We start from the raw sequence: 26,400 nt of genomic DNA, 5'->3' as shown, positions 1-26,400 counted from the left end.
CAGACCCCCCCCCCCCCCCCCCCCCCCCCGAGACCATTCTCTGGATTGACGCAAGGAAAGATGATCTCTCCAACGTTATTTCAAAGTAAAAAGAAATCCTTGCGCAGATTTAGAGAGTGGTCATTTAATTGCCATTATGCCTGTTAAATCTTTTCAGCCTTAGGCTTTTAATTTTAAGCTAGATACTATAGCATATTCTGACATGACGGGTTTTATCTTGATTAACTGTACGAGTTGTTTTGTTTCATTACGACTAAATTTTGAACGAGTTAATAGATACTGCGAAAACATCTCTCGTTGCGAACGTTGGCAGAGTTTTGATTGAAGAACAATTCTAAATGTCCGGAGAGGGTTCTGATCATACCGTGGTGATAAAATGGAGCGGTCAAGAGTTCAGACTGTCTTTACCAAAAGATGCCACGGTAGGGGATCTAAAGAAAGCCACACAAGCCGCCACCGGTGTCCTGCCAGAGCGACAGAAATTACTCGGGCTGAAATTCAAAGGTTTGTAATTGTTAGATTGTTTATGTATTTACATATAGCAGACACGAATAACATTTTTTGAGAAACGTAAATGATTAACGTGTTACACATGTATCTGTAGAATCTTGAAACAAACATTTGTGAAGTTTCACAGGTTTCATGTATTGGAATTCTGACACAAATGTACCTATAATGGTACCGTAATCCGAGATTCCTCTGACTCTAACCCCCGCGCTTTTATGTCTCCCCTGCACGTCACAATATAAAAGCAGGGGTTAGAGTCAGAGGAATCTTGGATTAATGGTACAGTACCCACAAAGTTATTTTTTTACAATCCAATCTTATGATTATCTGGTTATGTGTCAATCCTATCGTATGATGTGTGTAACAATTCCATCATGCATTAATCCTATCCAATATTGCGTTTATCAAATCATATCAGGTTTGTTGTTCAATTTAAAGGTATATATGCCATTTTAAATGAAATTTTTTAAGAAAAGAACTGTTTTCATTTTTCCAATAAGCTACAAAAGTTATTAAGTAAACTTACTGCAAATTATACAGTTTAAATCAAACGCATTTAAAAGTATTTAATATAAATTTGAATAATATATGATGAGTAATATTTATTTTTTGAACGGGCTGGTCAATAAATGCCCAACTTTGAAATATCCATTAGCACGTGATGTGACAAGTTAATTTTAGAACATACACAAGAGGTTGACGCGGAAACATGGTTGGTCCGTTGGCAGTGGAATAACGCATTCGAAGAGAAATGAAAGAAATAGTTTGACAGAAAACGTTGTAAAATGAGAATCTATATTGAAGACCACTTTGAGCGGTGGACACGTGTTAGAATTAAACTTCTTTTTTTAATTATGGGCTTGCTGGTTTCTTGTTATTGACAGGTGGGTGACATTTACTCATAAAGGAAAAGAAGCTTATGTGTGGTACGATATTCATTGTCTGAATGTGATAAAACTTGTATAGCTATCACTCGAGTACTTAAAATAATAATATATAAATTGAATATGTTTTGAGTCAGGGGTCCCCAGATGGGATAATTTTGACATTCTATTATGATAAAACATGTTGTCAAGGTATAAAAATAATAGTCAATTGCAAAAGAGCTCTCATCGATTGTCTTTGCACACCGATAAACAACCATCCTCAGAAAACGCCGATGACAATATCTGATATTTTTCTGTTAACAGCACACAAATTAAACCTGTTTGCATGAATTTTACTATCGTGTATCAATCCTGTCTTATTGTGCATGTATACTGTTCTATTATGTGTTAATCCTATCTCATCGTGTGTTAATCCTATCCTATCGTGAGTGAATCCTATCAGTTATCTTGTAAAAAATAATGTTGCGGGTACTGTACAACTGTCAGTGGCTTAATTTGAGCATACTATGATTATATTTTATAGCATGTGAGAAGGACAATTGTACAGCCATATGATTTTTTTTGGTAATCACTTGTTGGGTGAATCATGAATTAAAACTATGTTAGCTTGAACTTTTTTTATTCATTGCAGGGAAACCACCAGGAGATGATGTGGCATTGACAGATATGAAATTAAAACCCTCCACGAAAATCATGATGATGGGCAGCCGAGAGGAAGAATTGGTATTAAGAATATGTTAAAATTTTTGAAATGTACCCCCTCCTTTTTTATGCACAGATTGTGTCAAACTTCTGTGACTGTCCAATGGGATTCCAGTAATTTATAAAAAAAAATTTTGGTTTCTTTACTGACATATGGCATAGCTTGCTATAATACAATTATGGTGTAATATATTGTTTGTGTATAATTAATAATATGTGTTATTTGTGAAATTCAATATAAATAAGCCACCTTTATCACCTCATTTATTAGCTTAAAAAAGGATGCTCTAATCAACCATTTTTTTCTAGGCCAAAATACATGTAAATTATTGTATAAGAGGAAAGTTTGACGAGGTGGAAACTTTGACAAATATCACGAATTATTTCATTTGTTGCCAATATTTTACTTGTTCTTTTCCAAACAAAATTTGCTTTGTCACCTAAGTCCTTATTGATTTCGTTTAATTTTGCGCATCTTTATCCCGAACTAATAATTTTGGTGTAAGATTAATATAATACAGCATAAAATTTAAAAAAATTAAACTTGTTAAAAAAATATTTTAAACCTATTTATAATCAAATTTTCAAAAAATAAATAGTCTCAGAAACACATTTCAAGCAACTCCTAATAACAATACTTTGATTTATATATTCTCCGAACGCCTACTGCCCAATTATCGTTCTTCAATTATACTGGGCAATTATGGGGCCTTCTAAAGGGGCACAGGTAGACTTTACCAGTGTTTCCTTGAATGAAAAATAATATAACAGTTTGTCATTTTTGTTAAATTTTGAATGTCTTTATCATTAAAATTGTTGCATAAATAAAAAGTAAACATTGAATTAATTTTAATATATTTATTAGCACTACATATAATTCAAAACAATAAAATAATGTTTTAAAATTGCATAACATTTTATATACAAATTTCTTTTTATTTTGACACATAGCACGGTTTTACAACAAACTCATAAATATATTATAATTATTATTTATTATATTATATTTTTTAATAATATTTAATGATTACTTTATTTCACTGAAACATTTAGGTTATTTAAAAGATATGATATTTTTAATACAATGTCAAGTACATGCAGCCATTAGCACTATTTATTGCATCTTTTTATTTTTTCAAATTAAAAATAAGACAATGTCGTCTACCTGTGAACCAAAGTATATACAGGTAAAGTCTACCTGTGTCCCCTTAGAGGGCCCCATAATTGCCTTGACCAATTATTATTTTTAATTGAGAAGTAGGCGTTAGGAGAACACACCGCCATGCCGATCGGCCAGGTTTCTGGCCTCTGGCATTTGTACAATGTGACAGCTGTAATAGTTGTACAAACAAAAATTTCCTTTCATCCATTTATTTATAATTTAATCATAATTATCAAAACATATTTACAGTATGTACAGATCAGCAGGTGATAATTGTGACAATTTCACGAAAAGTTTTCACATTTTGCTGGTTACCAGGTAGTAGTAATTCTGGCAGTAGTAAAAATTCTTTTTACGAACACTGTGTCTTTTTCTAGTTTTTCATGAACATATCCAATTCGCATGAATTGGCTTTATGTTGCAAGTTTTTAGGTCAATCAATATCTTTTTCTTGATTTAGCAAAATGTAAAACTCCACTCATCAATTCTTTTAGTTAGGAAAATCTTCAAACTTTTACATGTTTTTACAGCCGATATAACCATTTTTACAGTATTGTTTGTTTGGAATTGCCTCTAAAAAAAATCAAGAAATTGTTTTTTTATATGGAGCTTTTTATTTTTTTCACCAATTTTCAATAATTCAAACTTCAAGTTTGAAAATTAAAAAAAAAAAATCCCTCCCTCCCTCCTGGGTCCAGAGACCTCCTGGAGGCAATTCCATACGTCAAACACTTTTAAGGATAGCCTAAACAACAAAATCTCTCCCCTCATCTTTTACAAATAAATTACAGGTAAAATAAATGTAATTATTTGGCACTTCATTATGAGGTCTTTAATTCCTTTCAGGATAAAGTCAAAGAGGTTCCAAAGGACCTTCCTGAAGTAGTCAATGACTTTGACATAGAAGAGGAAGAAATAGCAATAGAGAACAGGTACTAATTTCATGCCCTTGCCATACTGTAGACCTGGAAAGTTTTACGATGTTTTTAATTTCACTATGTTCACCGTTGGACTATTTTCTGTGAATTTAACAACATCGTGTACATATTGATAGTTGAGTTCAAAATTGATGCCTATAAACAGCTGTTTTATTAGTATTGTTCTGTATCAGTTAAAGCGACAGGCTGTGTACCTAACTCTTTTACTAAAACAGACTTCATTTTAATTGGCACAATGTGAATAATTTATGATTGATCTCGGTATTTGGTCTGTAAAAGAGCCGAAAAAACACCAAAGATATAAACAATATATAGCAATTTATTCCGACATCTTTAAACCGAAAGACGACAAGTATCGTGAATTTTTTATCATAGAAAATTAGATTTTCCGTGAAATTAAAACCACAGCGAAAGGTAACAACTGGGCAAACCATGAAATTTTAGACCCGCGGAATTAAAGACGTTTATATGGTCTATATGGTCTATATGGATACTGTGGAATCATGAAAACATGTGGGGGGCCAATTTTCAAGGATTTCTTAAATTTTACAGGTTTATGGGGACATAATTTCATGTATTCTCTTATACTTGAAAAAGGAAATAATACTTTATAACCATCAGTTATTAATTCGTGGAGGAAGTTGATTCATGGATGAGAGGTACCTACAAATTCCATGAATATTGAGCCACCACGAAATCTAATGATTCCACAGTATGCATGTACTCACCTCCATGTTTTTAGCTTTGCCTATCTTGTATTATGATCTTTATTTTGAATTTTTCTTCAAATTTTTCTTTTAAATTCAAGGCTTAAAAGTTTAAACAGATATGAAACAAGTCTATGTTAGCAACACTTGTATTTCACAGATTAAATATTCCACAGTCTTTTTTTTTTTTTTTAACCTTTCATCAACTTGTTCCTTCTTTTGTACACCATTGAGGTGTGCAGTGAATATGATTATAATAAATGTAGTAATACAGGGATAGGGATATTGTATTTATTATGTTTATGTATTTAACAATGAGACATTCAAGGGTGATAAATACATAGGAACACTGGTGAAATAACAAAGCATCACAAATTTAAAACGCTAAGCTACATGTGCATCGCAGCTTGCATTATTCACATTTCATATAAATGGGACACCTCTATTGTGCTTCCTTGTGAAATTAAATAAACCCTTAGCCACAAAATGCTTATATTTAGTTTTCACTCTTCAGGCTTGTCACATGCATAGCTTAATCTGTCGGAAGTATTTAGGAATGATCTTTTGATGACGTTAAAAAAAACATGAAGCTAGTTTGTATGTTCTAATAATGTTGTAGTTTTGTCCATACAATAGTACATGTACTGTAGTTACTAGTCTCGATAGATAAAGGTCAATCTGGAATATATTAAACTGATAAACAATGTGTGAGTATTGGTCTAGGATATTTATACTTCAATAGACACTATGCAAATCATTAAACTGTATATGCCTGTATTTGTTATTTAGAGAGGAATATCTTGCCAAAATAGAGCGCCGGATCAAAGAGTATAAAATCAATGTTTTGAATGAACCAAGGGAAGGGAAGAAACTCTTGGTGCTAGACATTGATTACACGTTGTTTGGTATGTATATCATCTATATAGAGATGTAATTTCTTACTAGTATGCTGTATTCACCAAACTTAACATCTCTTATAGTCTGGGGTTTAGAATTTTAAGTAGATAGTTTTCAATTAAGGCATTAACACCACAGGATCCTGACGTACGTTAAAAAATTTTCTCATAATAAAAATTAATAATGTCAGGTACCTGTGATTAACACAATTTAACTTGTTGCAGAGGGAATATATACAAGAACATGAAACCCTCTTTTTGGGAGTTGATTTTAATCAACCCTCCTATGCAGTTACTCTGGCAAACCGAAAGTGAAACAGTGTTTGGACCTAAGCACAAATCATCACCGCTGACAAGACTTAGTTCTTGAAAATAATAGAAAAATTCGATGTAATGTATGCTGAAGCATTGTTTTTTAAGGAAACTTATCTATAAACACTTTGAAAATAGTCAGATTTTATATAATACGAACAATTTAGATATTTTTGTAGTCTTATGCGTTCCTACACCAGAGTTTAATAAACAACCAGATGCTCGGCTGTCTCCGTAAATCTCTGACAAGCAGAGAGGCTCTCTTGCCAATCGCAACTTCTCGGGCCTTTCTGGCAAGCTCGGAGACAATGTGTTTTTTGAGCTTGATGGAAAGGTCCGAGAAGCTGCGATTGGCTCTCGTGCTTGTCGGAGATAAACGGAGACAGCCGAGCTCCTGGTTGAAAGAGACTAGAGTTCGATATCAATAGTGCCTGGATCCATACGATTCTTAGAATTGTTTCAATTACTAATACATAGTTTGAAATCTATCTTTAAATAATACACAACATGATTCATATGGGGTTTCTTGAAATTCTTGTCGGAAAAGTCTGAAAATTCATAATAAAAAAAGCGTAATTCAAATACAGACTAGAAACTAATTGCCATGCAAGATAAGTTGATTTTAAAATAAATGATAATCGATAAAATCAACTCCCGTCAGTACTTCAGTACTTTGATTTTGCAAGGGATGCTCCTCTTGACAGCATGTGCTCTTATTTAAATTGTGGTTGTAATGTGTGTTTTGACTGGGTGGTACATGTATGTGCCAATGACATAAGAACGAAATTTGTTCATCAAGATTTTTTTTACCAGTTGTATTCATGAATAACATAGATTTGGTGTTTATACAAGACTGAGTATGTATAATAAAAAAAATTGAAATATTGAATATACAATTGATGAAGAGCTAGTTCGTTTCATCATTTTTCACTTCAATGTTACAGTAACTATGATATAAATTTTCTTCATGAATTTGGAAATGCTAGTATACTTAAACCAGTTTTGTTTTTAGAAGTTTTTTTTTTTTTAATTTTAACCAAAGACAGATAAAAGTTGATAAAAAATGATGAATTATGTGAATCGTGCTATGATTTCTTTAGTGTCTATTACTTCTAGGACTTTAATAGAAAACTCAAAATAAAATAGGTACTGTGGTTTCATCAATATTGGTTGAATACCAATTTTCGTGGATTTCGTTGTTAAGTTGATCCATGAAATTAATGTTCATTGAAATGCAATTTCTATTTACATTTTGTATTGATAGGGTCATTGGCCACGAATTTACATATCATTGAAACTGTGATTTTCACTTTATCCACGAAAATTGATACCCTTGAATATTAATGAAACCACAGCATTCCATATTGTGCCCGAGGGGGGGGGGGGTATTTCATTAAGCTGCATTAATCATCTTAAAAGTGATTAAGACACAAAAACATGATTTCTTACACACACGTTTATCATTTATTAATTTATTTCAGACCATAGATCTGTAGCAGAGACAGCTAACGAGCTGATGAGGCCCTTCTTACACGAGTTTCTAGAGTCGGCTTATGAAAACTATGACATTGTCATATGGTGTAAGTATTTAAAGTTATGAAATTTGTATTGATGAAAGTTTTTTTTGCTGTTCACAGATTGATTTCCATGTTTAAAATGCACTGTTTAATTATCATTGCTCATGCTTGGTTAGTGCTTGTGGGTTTTAGTGAATGCTTCTGACCCAAGAACTTGCATTCTCTCAGATCAATGATATCAAGAATTGTAAACATTGAAGTTAATATATTTCTTGTGATGTATCTCAAACAGTTAATTACCAACAAAATGATGTCCTACTCAAGCAATAAGTGTTTTGACTGTCCCAACAAACTTTGGATTTTGTCTGATTACACTATTTTTTTTTTTTTAAATGTTCACTGTATTTCACTTCACTTCTCTGTTGAATGTTGTGGGTCTGCCAAATTATTTCTTCACTTGAGCTAAATCAAAGGTATGAATTTTTTAAACAAAAGGTGCTAATATGGCCTCTATAAATAGCTTGATTTATCCATTTCCTATTCTATTTGTAGCTGCCACGGGTATGAAATGGGTGGAGGTCAAAATGAAGGAGCTGGGAGTGACCTCTCACCCCAACTACAAGATCTGCTTCATGCTGGACAGCCTAGCCATGATCAGTGTCCACACACCAAAATATGGAGTCATTGAGGTAATAACAAAACTCAGACTTCTAGTAAAATCAGAAGCTTTGGGCCAAATTAAAAACATGTTTAGAGCTCAAAGGTGGCCCTAGCTATAGAGTGTGGGTGGGTCTGGACGCCCCTCCTAATATATTAAAATTCATCAAATTTTATGTAGTAAAAGTGTTAAAAATATGTTGGACCCCCCCCCCCCCCCCCCCGGCAAACGCAATCCCTGTTCAGACTCCCCTGGAAAAAATTTGGCATCCATTGGTCGCCATCAAATTGGCATATAACTTTTATGTCATGCTTCCAATCACAAAAAACAATCTTTTTTTAATAATCTTTCTTTGGCCAACAACTTCATATGTTTAACTGCTTAATTTTTTACAAAGTCTGATTAGTATGAAAAAAGCCCCTTAGTGAATGAAAAAATAACTGATGATGGACATATTGGTCTTAAATATTTGAATGGTACATGTAATGCATCGAGTAACACGGGTCCAAGAATCGATTCCCCAGTTTTGGCACAATTGTGTTTTGTCCTTACCAGTTCAAGATGTAAAGATATAATAATTATTGCTTATTGCATATACAGGGTTCTTTCACACTACCTTATCATTGCCTTTTTTCACATGCAAACGGTTTCGCCCTGTCTTGAATTCGCGCAGACAAAGTTGTGTTTTAAGAGAGGTAATTTGAAGCACTATATTTGCCACCGACCACGAGGGCAAATGGAGCGAAAATTAAATGGGGGTAAATATTTCCCTGCAAACAGTGATTTGGTGAAGATGAAGACATTCCAGGTTAAGTTCTTTCAAAAGTAGAAACTTCTAAAAGATATCTGTATATTTTTTATTATATTTTTTCCTTTGTAGGTGAAACCTTTAGGGGTCATTTGGGGTAAATATGAACAATGGAGTGCCAAAAATACCATCATGTTTGATGATATCAGGAGAAATTTCATCATGAACCCCCAGACAGGACTCAGGGTATGTAGTGTCAAGGTCACAAGACTCCAAAAATTAAAAGGGGGTCAAGGTCAAATGTAAAGGGATGAGAAATTAGGTCCAAACAGGTTGTGATACATAAGTCAGCTATATTTTTTTTAGTTAAGGATAATTATAAACGAATATAATAATTATTGAGATATGATATTAACTGACACAAGTGGAAATTGATAATTTTAGAGCTAAGGATTGGAGATTAACAAAGCTGCACAAAGTAAATCTTTAATGCATTGATTTATTTTTTATGAAATTTACATTACAAAATTTCCACTTGGAATTGGACCTGTTTTCATAAAACTTATTTGAAATAAAGAAGACTACTAAACTTAATACATATATTTATTACCAATTTTGTCACACCAAAAAATCATTATGCATTATTACTGAACACTACTTTTGACTACTGTATATCCAGTAATTTTTGCGATGATCTAATTTTTGCTTCTTTGCGATTTCTTTCAAATCGCAAATAACTGAATACGCAGAAATTATATCCTGTATCATTTAGAAACTTTTTAAATCGTTAAAAAATGACTGACTCAAATAAAAATGTAACAGATTTAATTTCCCCAATTTTGCAAATTTTGTGGCATGTGAAAAAAACAAAACGAAGTAGTTTAACTACATGTACATGTTTATTGTGGATTGTAGATAAGGGCCTTTAGGGAGGCTCATTTCAACAGAGACAAAGACAGAGAGTTACTGAAGCTGTCAAAATATCTGAAACATATTGCTGCTCTAGAAGATTTCACAGATTTGAACCACCGCCATTGGGAAAGGTAAAATTTATATGTCAATATGATATTATCAATGCCTTCATGCTTTTTTTTTTACCCCTAGACCCCGCAACCTCACCCCACCCAAAGAATACAGTGCCTGTTGTTCAAATTTCAAATATGTGTACTTATAAATCTTGATAAAATATTTTAGATCTGATGGTCAATTTGGATTATCTATCTCAATTTACTTGTTTTATTGTCATTCATATTTTCATCTGATTAAGTAACATCTCTTTTAAACTAGAATTCAAGTTTGACTTAAAAAACAGTTTTAGAGATCCAATATTCTTGATCCAACATTATATCTATTACGGAGTAAAATGTTTAAATATTCAATGATAATATAGGGATGTTGAACTTCCTTAAAGTTTATAATTGGAAATGTTTTACCTTAAAAGATAAATCTCTGACATTTTTGTCTTCATCAACTCAAAAGTTATAGAAAAATATTATTTTTTGTGCTATATTCTAACTGGAAATTTTTAGGTGAAATTGAAAAGCATTTTGTGGTACAAATATTTTCTGAATGAAGATATCGAATATTGTTCCTATTTGTGATTTTTTTCAACTCGATCAGCAAAATTTTCTCAAATAACAGTATTGATAAGTAAGAATAAACAAATTTTTGACATATTGTGTATTTCATTTCAACAATAAAATGCTTCATTTCTAAATGGTGATTCATGCGGGATATAAAGGATATAAACAAATATAAAAAAAGATATAAACACTGCAGAAAAAATACGTAAACTACGTTAGTTTGTGTATTTAAGGCATACCATGCCATTCATTATGTCGAGTAGCATTGGCAAGTAATGGGGGAGCGCAGGGTATGTGAGCATGCTCACTTTTTCTTTCATATCTTGATTAACGTTTGAATTAATTTTAATGAAATTCAATCATTTAAAAATTAATCATTGAATGATCTGCACGAGAATGCAAACTCTGATATGATCAAGTAATGTCAAAAAACATTTCCAAATGAATTCTGCATATTAATTGCAAAATTTTTGAAAAAAACCCATTCCTAGTAACTTATTTTATTTCCAAATGACAGGTACTCATCACATGGTTAATTAAACTGGTATATTAGATCTAGCCAAGTGTGACAATCCCTGGTGTTTCTATTAAGTATCCTACTACAGGGAAACACCGTGGATCGCCACCCTTGGATAGCGAAGCTGACTTCCGATGGCAGATTTTTTTTTTTGCCAGAGGACAGCTTGGCATTTTTCATGGATGATGCATACAAGGGATAATGTTCTTTGAATTTCCTTTTTATCCCCAGTTAATAAAATATATACACATAAAAAATCAATAATATGTAAGGATCAATGTGGAATTGCTGTGGTTATTTCATCAAACCTGTTTCAATTGAACTTATTGAGGACCCAATTAAAAATTACTTTTTAGCTCACCTGAGCTGAAAGCTCAAGTGAGCTATTCTGATCACTTTTTGTCCGTCGTCCGTCCGTCCGTCCGTCTGTCCGTCCGTCCGTCTGTCCGTCTGTCTGTCCGTCTGTAAACTTTTTACATTTTGAACTTCTTCTCTAAAACCGCTTATCCAATTTCAACCAAATTTGGCACAAAGCATCCTTATGGGAGGGCGAATATAAATTGCAGAAATAAAAGTCCGATCTGTATTCAAAGCGGAGAAAACCTTGAAACTGTAGAAAAAGGGGGGTGCATTTTAAAAAATCTTCTTCTCAAGAACTACTGATTCCAATTCAACGTAGTTTAGCATAAATTATCCTTATGGGAAGGAAAATATAAATTGCAAAAATTAAGGTCTAATTCTGTTTCAAATCTGAGTTATTACGAAAATAATAATAAAGGAAAGGCGTGTTTCAATCAGTTTAATAGCTTCGGATTCGGCATCCGGTAAAATGGGTAGACAAGACTTGGCCTGGGCAAAACAAAAGATTGGCAGTTATTAATCTGCCAATCTCATTAAAATTTCAGGATATTTGATGGACCAGTATATTTATATTTGCTGTAAATATTGCTGCAAAATAATGCGTATTTGGAATTGACGATTGCCGATCTGCCCCGGCTTTTATTTTGCCACGGCCCGGGTTTGCGTACCCATTTTACCAAGACTCGTATTCCATACATCTAAAACGAGGTTCTTTGTTTAAAGCAGCCATGACATTATACGAAAAAGGGTCGATCTGACTATGATGAATTTGCTTGTTGTGCAACAGTTCGCGAATGAAGGGAAATTTTTGAAACATGCAAAATATATTGGTGCCGATTTTGTGAAGTAAATTGAGGCTAAATATTTCAATGCGTTGACAGTTTTCACACATGACGTTGGTGTTAGCTTGTTCTGATTTTCGTTTCGTTTTCATTATTTATGCTTTGTAACCTGGGAACTATCGTCTGTATTTCGTGATTTTTACGTATCAAATCAAACAGAGACTTCGGTAAATCAAACAGTTAACTGTTTACCTGCGCAAATTAAGCAAAATCTGATGTATCAAAAAAGTACTGAAATACAATTCATTCTATCGGTAATTCGGCATTATATTTTGCGTAATGGTATATTAATGCAATAGGTTTTGTTGAGATGCTCGGCATTTTCTCGAGTTTATTCAGTTTAAATAGAGTTTGATATCGCTGTCGGAAATATGTAGGTATATACATGTACATGTATATATATGATTCATTTCGAAAAAATAAATTGTGTTCTTTATTTGTTATAGTGCATGTTTCTTGTGTTTTAATTGTTTACAATTTCTATTTACTAACCATATTTGAGTGTTAAGCTTCGAATTATAAGCAAGATACAGAGATTTGCTGACGATTCTATGTTTGTACACAGATCTTAAAAACTAAAGATTAAAAAACTAAAAAAAAATTCAATATTTATTAAGAAAATTTTCAAAGTCTCTTCTTCCAGAAACCAACTTTAACAACTTATTGTATTGTAAACTTAACCTTTTTTAGCTCACCTGAGCCAAAGTCTTCTCAAAAACTATTAGGCCAGGAAAGCTCAAATTTGAGTGGAAGCATCCTCAGATAGTGTAGATTCAAGGTTGTTCAAATCATGGTCCCCGGGGGTAGGGTGGGGCCACAATAGGGGGATCATGTTTTACATAAGAATATATAGAGAAAATCTTTAAAAATCTTCTCAAAAACTATTAGGCCAGGAAAGCTCAAATTGAAATGGAAGCATTCTCAGGTAGTGTAGATTCAAGTTTGTTCAAATCATGATCCCCGGGGGTAGGGTGGGGCCACAATTGGGAGATCAAGTTTTACATAGGAATATATTGAGAAAATCTTTTAAAAATCTTCTTCTCAAAAATATTTGGCCAAGAAATCTCAAATTGGCATGTAACCATCCTTAGGAAGTGTAGATTCAAGTTTGTTCAAATCATGGTCCCTGGGGGTAGGGCGGGGTCACAATGGGGGATGAATTTTTATAGATAGAGAAAATCTTTAAAAGTCTTCTTCTCAAAATTATTAGGCCAGGAAAGCCCAAATTTGAGTGGAAGCATCCCCAGATCATATAGATTCAAGTTTGTTTAAATAATAGTCCAGGGGTAGGGTGAGGCCACAATGGGGGATGAATTTTTACTTAGGAATATATAGAGAAAATCTTTAAAAATCTTTTTTTTAAAGAATTTTGGCCAGAAAGGGTTTAAACTTGTGTAGAGGCATCCTCGGGTAGTGTAAATTCAAGTTTGCAAAATCACAGTCCCTAGTGGTAGGACGGGACCGTGATGGCGGTTTGAATTTTTACATAGGAATATAAAGAGAAAATCTTTAAAACTATTCTGGGAAAGTGTTCGGTTCAAAACTCAGTACTTAGTGTGAAAGCAAAGGTTATGCAGATTTAAGTCTGATGAAACCATGATTCCCTAGAGAAAAATGGGGCCATGAAATGGTGAGGGGGGGGGGGGGGGTATATAGGAATAGAGACAAATCTTCTTACAGGTACAACAACAAAAGGGGCTTGGTATTTACCAAAAAATAAGAGGTTGATAAAAATTGGCTGATTTTCAATTTTTTTTAGCAAGATCTACTGTACTCAGTTGTCAAGATATTTTGATACTGTAATGCTAATTTGATCAGAATTAAGGCAATTGTTGCTCAGGTGAGCGATGTGGCCCCTGGGCCTCTTGTTTCCTTCCCAACATTAAATTACTAGTACAATGAAAGGTAGAGAGTTTTTATGTCGTGCTCGTAAGTGTTTGATGTGAGAATATAAACAGATTAAGCTTTGTACCTTGCATGCAATTAAATTTAAAAAAAAAATCTTTAGTCACTGTTTTGCTTTTGAAGTTTCATTCTTTTCTCTTTTTAAAGGGACTTGGACACGATTTGACTTAAAATTTTCAAATTTTATTTTTCAATTTTTAATGTTTATATAGAAGTTTATAATGCCATCAATGTCAAAATTTGAAACTCAAATATCAAGTTATAAGCAAAATACAGAGTTCTTAATTCTTTGTTTTGTAAACAAAGCTCGAATATTGTCATTTTTTACAACTTCGTTGTATTGGTGTAAATTTCAATCAAATTTCAATCAATCAAATAAATTTCTAAGAAATGGTAAATCTCTACATTACATTTTTTGTAAACAACTATAGGTCTCGAGCTTTGTTTACATAACTATCAATTCTTACCTCTGTATCTCGCTTGTAACTTGACTTTAACATCTGGTTCTAATATTTTGGCCAATCATTTAAAATGTACCAATAAAGCATTTTATACTTAGAAAAATCAAAATAAAATTTTTGATCTCAAATCTTGTCCAAGTCCCTTTAATATATTCAATTTTTTGATCCAAAACATTCCAACAAGGTGTGGTTATAAATTTCAGTGCATATATATATATATATATATATATATATATATATATATATATATATATATATATATATATATACATACATACATACATACATACATACATACATATATATATATATATATATATATATATATATATATATATATATATATATATATATATATATATATAGTGCATGCATGTCAATTTGAAGATGAAATCTGAAATCAATTGTCAAAGATAATACCATATCTTTTTGCCAGACTAAATAATTTTTTTTCTAAATGTACAACAATGTACAAAAAAGTTTCAACAATCATTTTTACAATTTCTACTAGAAAGTAAAGAAACGGTAATACATTAACTTGATCCTCACATTAAAGTAAGATTTAAAAAAAAAAAATACAAAAAAAAAGTCATTGCACTGAGGATGAAAATAGAACATTAAAAATGACTTCACAGTTTCCAACCTGTGCCTGTTTGTTTACTGCTGTTTTTTAAATTCTATAGTGTGAACAGTAACACAAAGGTGTTTGAAAAACACTGGCATCAGTTGTTCTTTCAATACATAATGCTGAGTAACAGTTTGTATCTTTTGATAGCAAAAAGCTGCAATTTTCAGATTAATTTTTAACTGTGAAATGGTAGTTTACTTTTTTATTTTTGAAAAGTCGATTATGACTTAATGTGGCTCTATACACCCACAGTTTATTCCAATTTTCAATAGAAGCCCACAAAACATAAACTTATCAAATATTAAAATGATGATAGAGATACTATAGGTATTTTAAAGAACTTTTAAATGTTTTTTCGTTTTTTTGTAAAATACTTTTCTAAAAGATACCTATTAACAAATTGAGAGAAATTTTTTTGTCATATGATGGTAATTTTCTTCGGACACATAGAAAAAATATAACACTTCTTAACATTCAAAAATGTTATTATTGCAATTTTTTTTTTGCATTTCCCAAAAACATAATTAGGGTCTTCCGTCTTCAGCGGAAGACCCTTCTATTATTCTTCGGTTTCTTTTTCAATTCTATTATTAGGGTTTTCCGTTTTTCAACGGAAAACCCTTCTGTTATTCTACTGTTTCTTATTATTATTTTTTTTTTTTCCCGCAAATTTTGTGCACGAGATTTCTCGAACATTTTTTGTCTGATTGCTATGAAACTTTCAGGGTATGTAGATGATATTAATATCTCTAGAAGTTTTTTTCAAATTTTTAAAATTCACTTCCGGTTATGAGTTATTGCCCTTTAATTGAAAATTGGGGGGTCTTTTGTCCAGAGTTGATCTCGGGAACTACAGACGATAGATGCATGAAATTTGGCGAAATTGTCGGTAACACTTTATAGTTTTGCTGGCATGAAAATTTTGGTAATTTCTTTGTTAGTTGTTGAGCTATTTGTCGCCAAAGTTTAAGATTTTTAATGGGGCTGAAATTTTGTTGCTTTTTGTATTATAACCTTTAAACTAAAAATATTTTGTTAATACATATAGAACAAAAGTTGTTTAGAATAACGAGAGCTTTCATTTAAAATTAAGAAAAAAGGGCTGGCCCCTATAATTAGGGGTCAGCAGCTCATACACGTATTTTTCTGATAGCAAAAATCGTTAACATTTTATGAAAACAAATTAATTCAGTTATTGTTAATCTATTAAATAATGTCATTTGGTATCAAATTAAACAAGTTCTGTGCTATATTTTTTTCAAATTTCATAAAACAAATATGTGAGAATCGTACATGAACGAGTTAATATGTGTACATAGACACACAAGCGAAGAAATGCCACATTAAGGCCCAGGCATTTACTGCATTACGTTGTGTTGCGTCTTAGATAAATTGTTGTGATACAATTTCATTTTTTTTCATCTATATCATTTATGAATTCAATGAACACACATTATTTAAACGTTCTATGTGCAACTATTTGTCGGGGCGCCCCTGTTTGTAACCCCCGCGCGCGCGCCGAATGTAAACAGTAACGAACGGCATTGTAGAAAAGAGAGAGCCGTAATGCAGAAGAGAAGTTGTGTATTCTTTCTGTGTACACATGCATTTTCAATTTACTGTGAAACATATGAACATGCACAGGGAACAATGCTACATATTTGTTTAAGGAGGATATTTTTCTCGTGTGAATCGTTTACGAGGAAATTCTGACAGCCACACTTCTGTCGACGATCAGCCGTTGATAAGCTACGAGTAATAAAGGAGAAAAGATGGACATTAAAGTGTGTGATTTATGTGGATGTTACTGAAGAAGGTGAGGCTTTTACTCCTTTTAAAGTTTCTTGTTAACTGGTTAAAATTTAGTATATAGTATAGATGTACATGTAAGTACGTGCACACTGTTAGATGTTTTTGTTATGGTGTGGGTGTTTGTTTACTAACGTGTAATTTTTACATGTTTCATGGATGTTTAGACTCGCTCGAGGTTCATGGGGGACTGGAAAGGGTAACTGAATTTATCTATTTAAAAAAATAACAGATTGTGAATTTTCAACTCAAAATTCAAAGCAGAATCTAATTAGAAACATATCATATATTCTTGTGCAGAAGACTCCAAATGTAGTCATGAATACCCTGTAGACATAACTTCAAGTAAATAAAATTGTATACTTCAGACTTCAGAGTTAAAACATGACTTTAATATCTTTATGATGCCAATCATTGTATCATTAAAGAGGTTTAGCAGACCAACGGGTACCCGATACATGTACTTGTACATGTAGGTTACAAGTTAGAACTATGCCTACCATTCTACCAGTTCACATAATTTTTCTTGTTTAGCAGTTATGATGTGTACTTAAATTTTCCTTGTTAATGTTTTAAATGTAATTTTTTATTCTCTTTTCTTAATCTGACTACTGGCAGTACTGGCGTGCGAGCAGTTCTCGCCGAGGACCATTTCTCGCTGGTGCACTGTTACATCATATTTTCGTATATAATTTTATGTGTTGATAAAATGACGTAACAATGCACTGGTGAGAAATGGTACTAGGCGAGAACTGATCGCACACCAATGTTGATTAATTACAGACAAAAACTGAAGGTTGCGAGTGTTATTTTTTATTGAACAACATTGTTTAAAATAATTCTTTATATATGTGATGATCAGACTGGTTTGAATACCAGTGCCAGATAGCTCAGTTGGTAGAGCACCTGACTAGAGATTCAGGGGGCCCAGGTTCAAATCCCGGTTTAGTCCTTCATTATTTCTCCCATCCTGTTACAATATTGGTGTTGTGACCAACCCCTGGAACTACATGTAACAGGTTAACTCCTGCCAGGGGTGATCTTCGAGCGTGAAGATCATATAAGGGGGGAGAAATGTGACGGTCAGACTGGTTTGAATACCGGTGCCAGATACATGTAGCTCAGTTGGTAGAGCACTTGACTAGAGATTCAGAGGGCCAGGTTCGAATCCCAGTTTGTTCCGTCGTTATTTCTCCCATCTTTTACATATACATGTATATCAGATATATGACAGATGATTAAGGGTCATCACATGTTTTGCAAGATGCAATAAGTGTTAAAAACCTTTACTTTACAACACAATACATTTAAGTGAATATTTATGTTTCTTGTTATTATTTGGTGTGGTTTTCTTGACAGTGTCGCATAAACAATTTACCCGCTCCTAAAACACAAACTTTCTTTTTGTGGATTCAGCTTACCGCTGATTGGCTGCTGTTGCAGCAGACAAATAAGATATGCACGCACAAAACACAATGAACTTATCAGAGAATGAGTTGAGTTTATTTCAACTGTTGGAATTAGGGTATTTTTTTTAAAATGTATACTTGTGACAAAACATATATGTGGTACATACAGCTGTAGCTTTATGAAGAAAATTTTGGTTAGACCATATATACCTATCATGCAAGTAAATGATGTTTACAAAAAACTTGCAATTTATGGCGCACGAAATATACACTAGTTTTATAAAGATTGACATACATGTAATGTACCACATTCTGTGAAAAATAATCTATTAAAAATTCTTCATTAAGTTTACTCATACATGTTTTATGCTTATTACATAAGTATTGTTTTTAAAACATGTAATTTATAAGAAAATAAACAAAAACCCTCGCTAAATTTATTTGCAAAAAAAAACAACACAGTAGAATTGATAAAAAATGGTATACCAGAAGCTAATACCAGTACATGTACTTTGACGCTGTTCGGTGGGTAATATTCCTTTGTAATTTACGAATTGAAATATTGACTGTTGCACTACAAGTACGGTAATAAACTCTCTCTCTCTCAAACTCTCTCTCTCTCTCAATTTGATAAGTGTTTATACCTAGGCCTAAAAAAAAAAGTTGTGTGTTTCAGGTAACCCGACCTAACCTAAAAAAATGGCCCAATCCTACCATTTTTAGATGCCTGATTTTATCCGACTGTGAATTTTATCTTATTTCCAATAAAAAATACGTTTTTAAACATGAAACAAACAAACATTCTTAGGATTCAGGCAAAAAAATAGATAAAATAAAAAAAGATCCCCACCAATCTAACCTAATTTTTCATCAGTGTTACCCTAAACACACTATTTTTTTTTTTAGGCCCTATGAAAATTTTTTAATATTATATTATGACTTGATATGCAAATTTTTGATCTTGTACTGCCTAAATGTTATGTCATGTATTGGGAAATGTCATACTTATTACACTGCATGATCAGTGTATTTTTTCCAGAAAACACAGCTATTACTAGTACATGTATGTAAACACAGCTAATTATTTTTTTTTTATTTCAGCTCAAAACAGACTCTTGTGACCACATGGCTTTTACCGGTACCTGTTGATTCTTGTGGGTCAGCTCCTGAGATTAACCTGTCACCTCTATCCACATGCATATTCCTTGTGTTCTACAGACTATTTACCGGTAATTCAAATTAAATCAGATAATGCAAAAACAATAATGGAACTTGAAGAAAGCATCATGCCATGTTGTGGTTTGTGTTTGATAAGAAATTATGAAAACAAAATTAAGGCTGTTTAAAGAAATTCATAATTGCTGTGAAAATTTGTTTTTCAATAAAAGTATGCAATTATGTTTTCTTTATTTTTTATTTCATAAAGATATTTAGATGTGTTTACATAATTGAAAAATCCCCCCCCCCCCTATTTAATTGTCTGCATTAAGATTACATGTAGGATATGTAAATGTACATTTGACTTTGAAATAACATCTGCTATGATAATTACTTTTGAAATGAACAAGAAACAACCTATTTCTACCTTTCTAATGTATATATGCATAAAAAAAGAGAAAAACATGTCAAATTTGAACATTTTTCATTGAAATCAACTCTGTCTCCAGCTACCTGGGTGTGTTTGAATTTAATTCTAATTTAAGGCAGATGTCTAACTTGTAGGTTGTAACTTACTGTTTTAGCATGGTTAGAGGGAGACTAGAAATCAGAATAGATTAGATATTTACTAAATATGATTGTTGGCTTATTTTTTCATGAAAACAAGAAATCACAAGCAGGACCGTGAGCTGTCTATTTGTTAATTAAAATGGTACAAATCATACAATAAACAAATAAAGATCAAATTTTATAATCATTGATGATTGTTTTCAAATATGTTGAGAAATGACTCAAGGAAATTGCCACAAGTTTCATAAAATTAGGTAAAACATTTTTAACCATGACTTTTTATGAAAATCAAAAGATGGGGGTGGGAGGGGGGTATACATGTAAGGATATTTCTAAATGATGTGAAGCTTTTATCATGATTATATAATGTAGATGCATGTTGTATTGAATAAGGTTTCTTTTTAAAGGTGGTTGAACAACAGTTGACCTCTAAAAGGTCAGGTAAAGATGTTTTACTATGGAGAACCCTGTAAATCTGTGTTTACTAATGGAAATTGGAAATGGTGGGTTCACTTAAATGGCCATATTTTTATTAAACCTCAATGGAATTTGCAATATGTGGTATTCTTTTTCTCAGAATTGCATTAGCTTTCTTATTCTAAGACAAACCGTCTTTTCATAAAATGTTAGTGTACTAAGTTAAAGGTACAAGGAACAGTTTTGGATAAAGAACCATCAATATTTTGTAAAATTGATAGTGACTGTACTTGAAGATTTACCAGTGTTGCGTAGATTCATGAAATGAATTTTAATGTTTATCGATAGTTAATGGGATGTGTCTTATTGGAATTGGTAAGCAATATTAAGGCCCCTAATTTTAAGTACATGAGAAGCAGAAATAAATTGTGAAACTTGCCGCTATGACAGATGTGTTGACTTTACAGTGAAATTGAAGGTTACAAACGGGAGGTTATATAACATGAAATGTAGGTGGATGGGATATTATATGCCTATTTAGTATTTACTGGGTATGAGGAAAATAGCAAGTTTATTGTCCCCCAAGACAGCAACTATTTAATGAGGCAAAGCCAAGGGAAATAGTTGCTGTGGAGTGGGACAATAAACTTGCTATTGTCCGAATAGTCAGTTAATTGGTATTTCATTATACAGAAGAAAACTTTATTTGTCAGCAATGCAGAATTTCTTGATGATAAACAAATTAGAGTTAAATCAAACTTTGTATTTAATGCCGCGATCTTATTAGGTCAGAGGTGTTCCGAGTTTAAGGTGATATGGGACACTTCCATGTTGTGACGTATTGCTTATCGAAATAAACAATAAAATAAAGTGTAATTATATAAGTACATGTAGTTTCTTTTCAAAAATGGTCACCTAACTCCTTAGCGCAGTGGGTTAGAGGGTTTACTAGAAACCTGTAAGTCATTAGTTCGAATCCCGCTGGGGTTTTTACAATTTTTACCTTTTCGAATATTTTTAAAAGCTATTTTTTGGTTAAATATTGTAAAATTTGAAAATTCTAAACCAGTGAAAATTTTTCAATTATATAGTACTTTAATCCACATTAATATCGACAAATGTCCCATACAACCTTAAAAAGGAGGGAAATCAAATTCTGCTGATGAATGGTTTTGATGACTATTCACCATGGGCAGATAGCATGGATATTACATGTATTAATATTTCAAATTAGATAGAAAAGCAAGTTTGTGTGGGCGCCTTCTAGTGATCAGGTTGTCCGTCTGTCCATCCGAGATCGCTTGACCAGAGCATAGCTTCTCTCCCCTTGGCACAATCTGGCTCATACCTCATCCACAGGGTTCCTTTGGGTTAAGGATGTGCAGTGACCTTGAACCATGTTGTTAGGTATAAGGTTAAGGTCATAGTAGAATTACATATATAAAATCCTTGTCTGGGGCATATTTTCTCTCCCTTTGGTCCAATCTGACCAATACTCACAGACTGTCTCTATCGTTAATCGATGTGCAGTGACCTTGCATGAAATTTCTAGGTAAAGGGTGAAATATCATATCGGATCATGCAAAAATCCTTTTTTGAGAGCATATATAATTTTTGCTAACCCCTATTTGGCTCAGACTTCACATAAGCAGAGCTTCTGAGTAAAGGGTGAAAGGGTGTGTAGTGACCTTGAACCTATTTTCAGTGAAAAGAAACTGTGAAGGTCATAGCAGAATTATATTTTTTAAAATCCTTGTCCGGAGTATATCTTCTCTCCCTTTGCTCCATTCAGCCTCATACTTCACCCACATGATGCCTTTGATCAAAATATATGCAATGACCTCGAAGGATATTTGTAGATGAAGAGTCAAGGTCATATCAGATCACACAAAAATCCATATTTTAAGAGCATAGATATACTCTCCTTTTAGCCCCAATTTGGCTAATATTTTACCTTTACAGAGTTTATTGGTTAATGGCGTGCAGTGACCTTGAACCAAGTCTGTCAATGTGTCACAGCAGATCTTTTTAAAATAAGTTTTAGACAGTAGATTATTTTTAAAATATGCTTAATCTTGGTCAGATTGAATAAAAATGTATGTATGTTAGGGGGAATGAAATTGAATTAAAAGTTCTATGCCAGCTGGAAAAATTTCAAGTTATAGGTCAAGGTCAAAGCAGAATTCTCTTAAATAACCTAAGCGGGGCCCTTTGAAATGTTCACCGTTTCAATGTTGTCTGGTTCATAGTAATTTTACAAAGGAAATATTCACAGAGGTACAGTAAAGTAAACTTTACATCGATAAGTTTCTGACAATTAATGACGCAACGAGCACACAGTACGAAAGGTCAACCCTTTGAAAAGCAGTGAAGAGGAAAAGTTGCTGAGAATTATGTTTTAAACAAAATTGATTTTTTACGTAAATTTTAATTTCACATTCTGGATTAAGAAAAAAGATGTTAGTTCAAGGTAAAGTAAACTTGTACCTAAAATGAAGTCAAATTTGTTTAGTCGTACTTAAACACATTGTTTTTTTTGTTAAGTTGTTCTTGAAATGGTTAAAGGTTTTTGGTTAAGTCATACTTAAAACCATTCGGATTATGTTAAGTTGTACCAAGAATCATTCGATTTTTTTTTATCTTTTTGTACTTAGGTTTCTTTGTTACTAGATTAAGAACTCTGCTTCTTGGACGTACTTCTAGCGTTGCTTTCGACATTAGCGGAAAACCCACTCGTTGCTTTGCAACGAGCTTTGCTCTAGTTATTATTATTCTTTTTTTCCTTACACATTTTGTGCAGGCGATTTCTCGGAAATGGCTGATTCGATTTCCTTCAAATTTTCACTGATGATACCTCGCCATCTGCAGTTTGTACCCCCGTGACATTTTTTCAAAATTTACTTCCGGTCGGAAGTTACCGCCGTTTTACGATTTTTTAAAGTCAATTTTGTCTCTCAGGTTTCTCAAAAACGAGTAAAGATATAGGGCTGAAACTTTCAGAGATGATAGATCTATCGTTTTTCTGGTGCATCTCGGTCAAGAGAATGTCAGCCGTCACTTCCGGTCGTCACCGGAAGGACATTTGAAAAATTGAATTTTTCGACTTTTTTATTTTTGAATATTTTTTTTGGAAATTTTTACACCTGATAGTGACCCTCTCACTGATTTAGAATATGTAATTTATTTTAAAATCGATCAAGGCATTCTCGAGAAATTAAGCGTCAAAGTTCTGAAGCGAGAGTCCGAGTAGCTCAGTCGATAGAGTCGTGGACATGGCCAAGGCGACCCGGGTTCAAGCCTCGAGTGCCGCAAATTTTTTTTTTTACTTTTTTTCGCTTAGATCTACGGTTTTATCTTTGAATTGATAAGTATGATCTAATCTATTAAAAAATCGTACGGAAGACCCACTCGTTGCTCGCAACGAGATCGAATCTAGTTTTTCTTATTTTCTTACTCTGTTGACAAATCATCTGAAAAAGTTGCTTGATGTTATAAGAAAATGTATTTTAATAACTGTGACATAAAAAATTGAATGAAAATCATTGCAAATAAACACAAAAAAATATTTTAAATTTTATTTGGTGTGAAAGTTCCCCCAGGAAAGGGTTGTCGTTCAAGGCCCAAACACCTTGGGGACTTTTCATTTCTGAGTTGAAGAAAATTTCCTAAATATAATGTTGGAATGATAAATATATTATAGGCCTGTATAAGTGAATATATTCGCTTTAATGCAAAACTAAGTCAAATAAATAAAGGGGAAAATTGACTAGGCTAATAGGATTTATGTATCCCAACCTGAGAGAAATTCAAAGCAACCCTCCCATCCCCTGAAGGTGGTAAAGAACATCTGTCGATATTAATGTGCATTAAAGTATATTATAATTGAACTACTTTCACTGGTTTAGAATTTTCTTTCACACTATTCAACCAAAAAATACGTTTTAGAAAATTTTGGAAAGTTAAAAAATTTATTGTTCTCAACGGGAATCAAACTCATGACCTACAGGTTTGTAGTGAACCATCTAACCCAATGAGCTACGATATTACAGATCGATGATGGGAAAGAAACTATTTAAAAAATTATACTTGATTTTATTGTTTATTAAATCTATTCATTTAACAAATTTTTCAAAAGAGCGGTCCCAATACAATTCACCTCAGTTTAAATCAGCCAGTACCGGAATTGCATGCTTCCAGATTTACTTTTTTGCGTACTGCGTCATCAAAAAGTGGTGTATAGAGCCACCTTAAACATTGACCCCTACATGCACCAATTAAAACAATTCCACAAAAGAAAGAGATGAGATGTCTCAATTTATCAGTTTTTACTCACAATTTATTGCCCTGGGCTGAGTTTTACAAAAGAACTTACGACTTACGGCCAAATTAATCAATGCTAATTAATCACAAACTAATTAATGATTTATTATCATGGCTGTAGAATATTATTGTGGACATCAGAGAAGTTGTGTAAATAAAGTTATGTCCAAGTTTTGTTCTTTATATATCATTCCATGAGACTTAGAATATTTATGACTTTGTTAAATCATCTCTGATGAAGATAAAGAATTCAATCTACAATGTAGTTATATTCTTCAACTATATGTGATTTACCATAGTTGTTTAAAATTAAAGTCTGTAAAAGTGAATTTTTTTTAGGGCGGGGGAGGGGGTCCTATTTCTTGTACACTTGCATTAGTTAAATAATGAGAATTTTTAGAAATTAAAAGTTCAAAAGTTTATATTTTATTTATGACGAAAAAAATTTTTATTTTCAGAGGATCTACAATTAATATAATAATTGAAACAAGTTGCTCAAGCATGGCTAGGATTGGTATTGTGCTTGACATAGCTAGTATTGTTCAATTTGAAGGATGAATAAAGCACTTATATTAGTTGGGGGAAAAACTAATCCTCTTATAACCATTGCCTGAACACCATTTTTTGGTTACACTCCAATATAAGACCATATCGCTTTAAGATTGGCGCTGTAGCTTGTTTAAATAATCTGAGTCTTAGAATGCAGATAGACACACAAGCAGCCGGATAACTATACTTGTAGGTTTCTGGATTAACTTAGACTCAGGTAACCTAAATGAAATGTTGAATTGGATACAAGAATTACTGGTGAGGCCCATGAACCTAGTTGCTAACCTGAAGACACCATTCATATTTCAACCCTTTAGTGGTGTCTTCAGGTGAGCAACTTGGTCAGTTGGCCTCTTGTATTCTTTCTCAGGGTTATTCATGGTGATATGAACATATATGTAAAACAAAATTTGTTCATGCATTAACCTTATACCACATAGATTACCAACTACTGTCTTATTTTCAGGTACAGACCTAAAAGAAAGCATGAACATACAGACTCCACAGAGCGACAGTTGAAGGAATCAGGAGATACCTGAGTCATCCATGAGATTTATCATCAGCAGGGACAACTTTGCGAAAGACTTGATCTGTGGTTCAAGCAAAACCCTAGATGTACGCCAGGCCTCGCTGCAGAGATTTGATTGGATTGACCAGTCCATTGGCTTACTTGCCATACACGGATTACTTGTATGTTTCTGATGTCTGTGTTTTAAGTGCATGGACCTGAGAATTCCAGAGAGCACAGATAAAATGTATTCTTAATATTTAAAAATTAAAACTTAGCTTATGGAACTCAAATGAATCATTTGATACCAAAGTTTGTTACTGTCTGCAA

General features: G+C 32.8%; 1 protein-coding gene across 1 annotated transcript; it reads left to right on the top strand.

Annotated features, from left to right (window-relative positions):
• The first annotated feature begins 258 nt into the window (after positions 1 to 258).
• On the top strand, positions 259 to 26,400 carry LOC105348285 (ubiquitin-like domain-containing CTD phosphatase 1). The gene is made up of 9 exons (XM_011457640.4): positions 259 to 504; positions 2,026 to 2,117; positions 4,105 to 4,190; positions 5,693 to 5,808; positions 7,593 to 7,691; positions 8,181 to 8,317; positions 9,167 to 9,280; positions 9,950 to 10,077; positions 26,029 to 26,400. Exons 1-9 carry the CDS (start codon positions 339 to 341, stop codon positions 26,099 to 26,101), a joined length of 1,011 nt encoding a protein of 336 aa, XP_011455942.3. The 5' UTR covers positions 259 to 338; the 3' UTR covers positions 26,102 to 26,400.

Source organism: Magallana gigas, chromosome 8 (genome assembly GCF_963853765.1).
Source record: "Magallana gigas chromosome 8, xbMagGiga1.1, whole genome shotgun sequence".
Lineage (NCBI taxonomy): Eukaryota > Metazoa > Mollusca > Bivalvia > Ostreida > Ostreidae > Magallana > Magallana gigas.
This window is presented reverse-complemented; position numbering and strand designations above follow the sequence as displayed.

Coding starts and splice junctions, on each gene's coding strand:
- LOC105348285 (XM_011457640.4), top strand. CDS start 339: ATGTCCGGAGAGGGTTCTGATCATACCGTGGTGATAAAATGGAGCGGT. Junction 5,809..7,592: donor CATTGATTACACGTTGTTTG/GTATGTATATCA, acceptor AATTTATTTCAG/ACCATAGATCTGTAGCAGAG. Junction 7,692..8,180: donor CTATGACATTGTCATATGGT/GTAAGTATTTAA, acceptor TTCTATTTGTAG/CTGCCACGGGTATGAAATGG.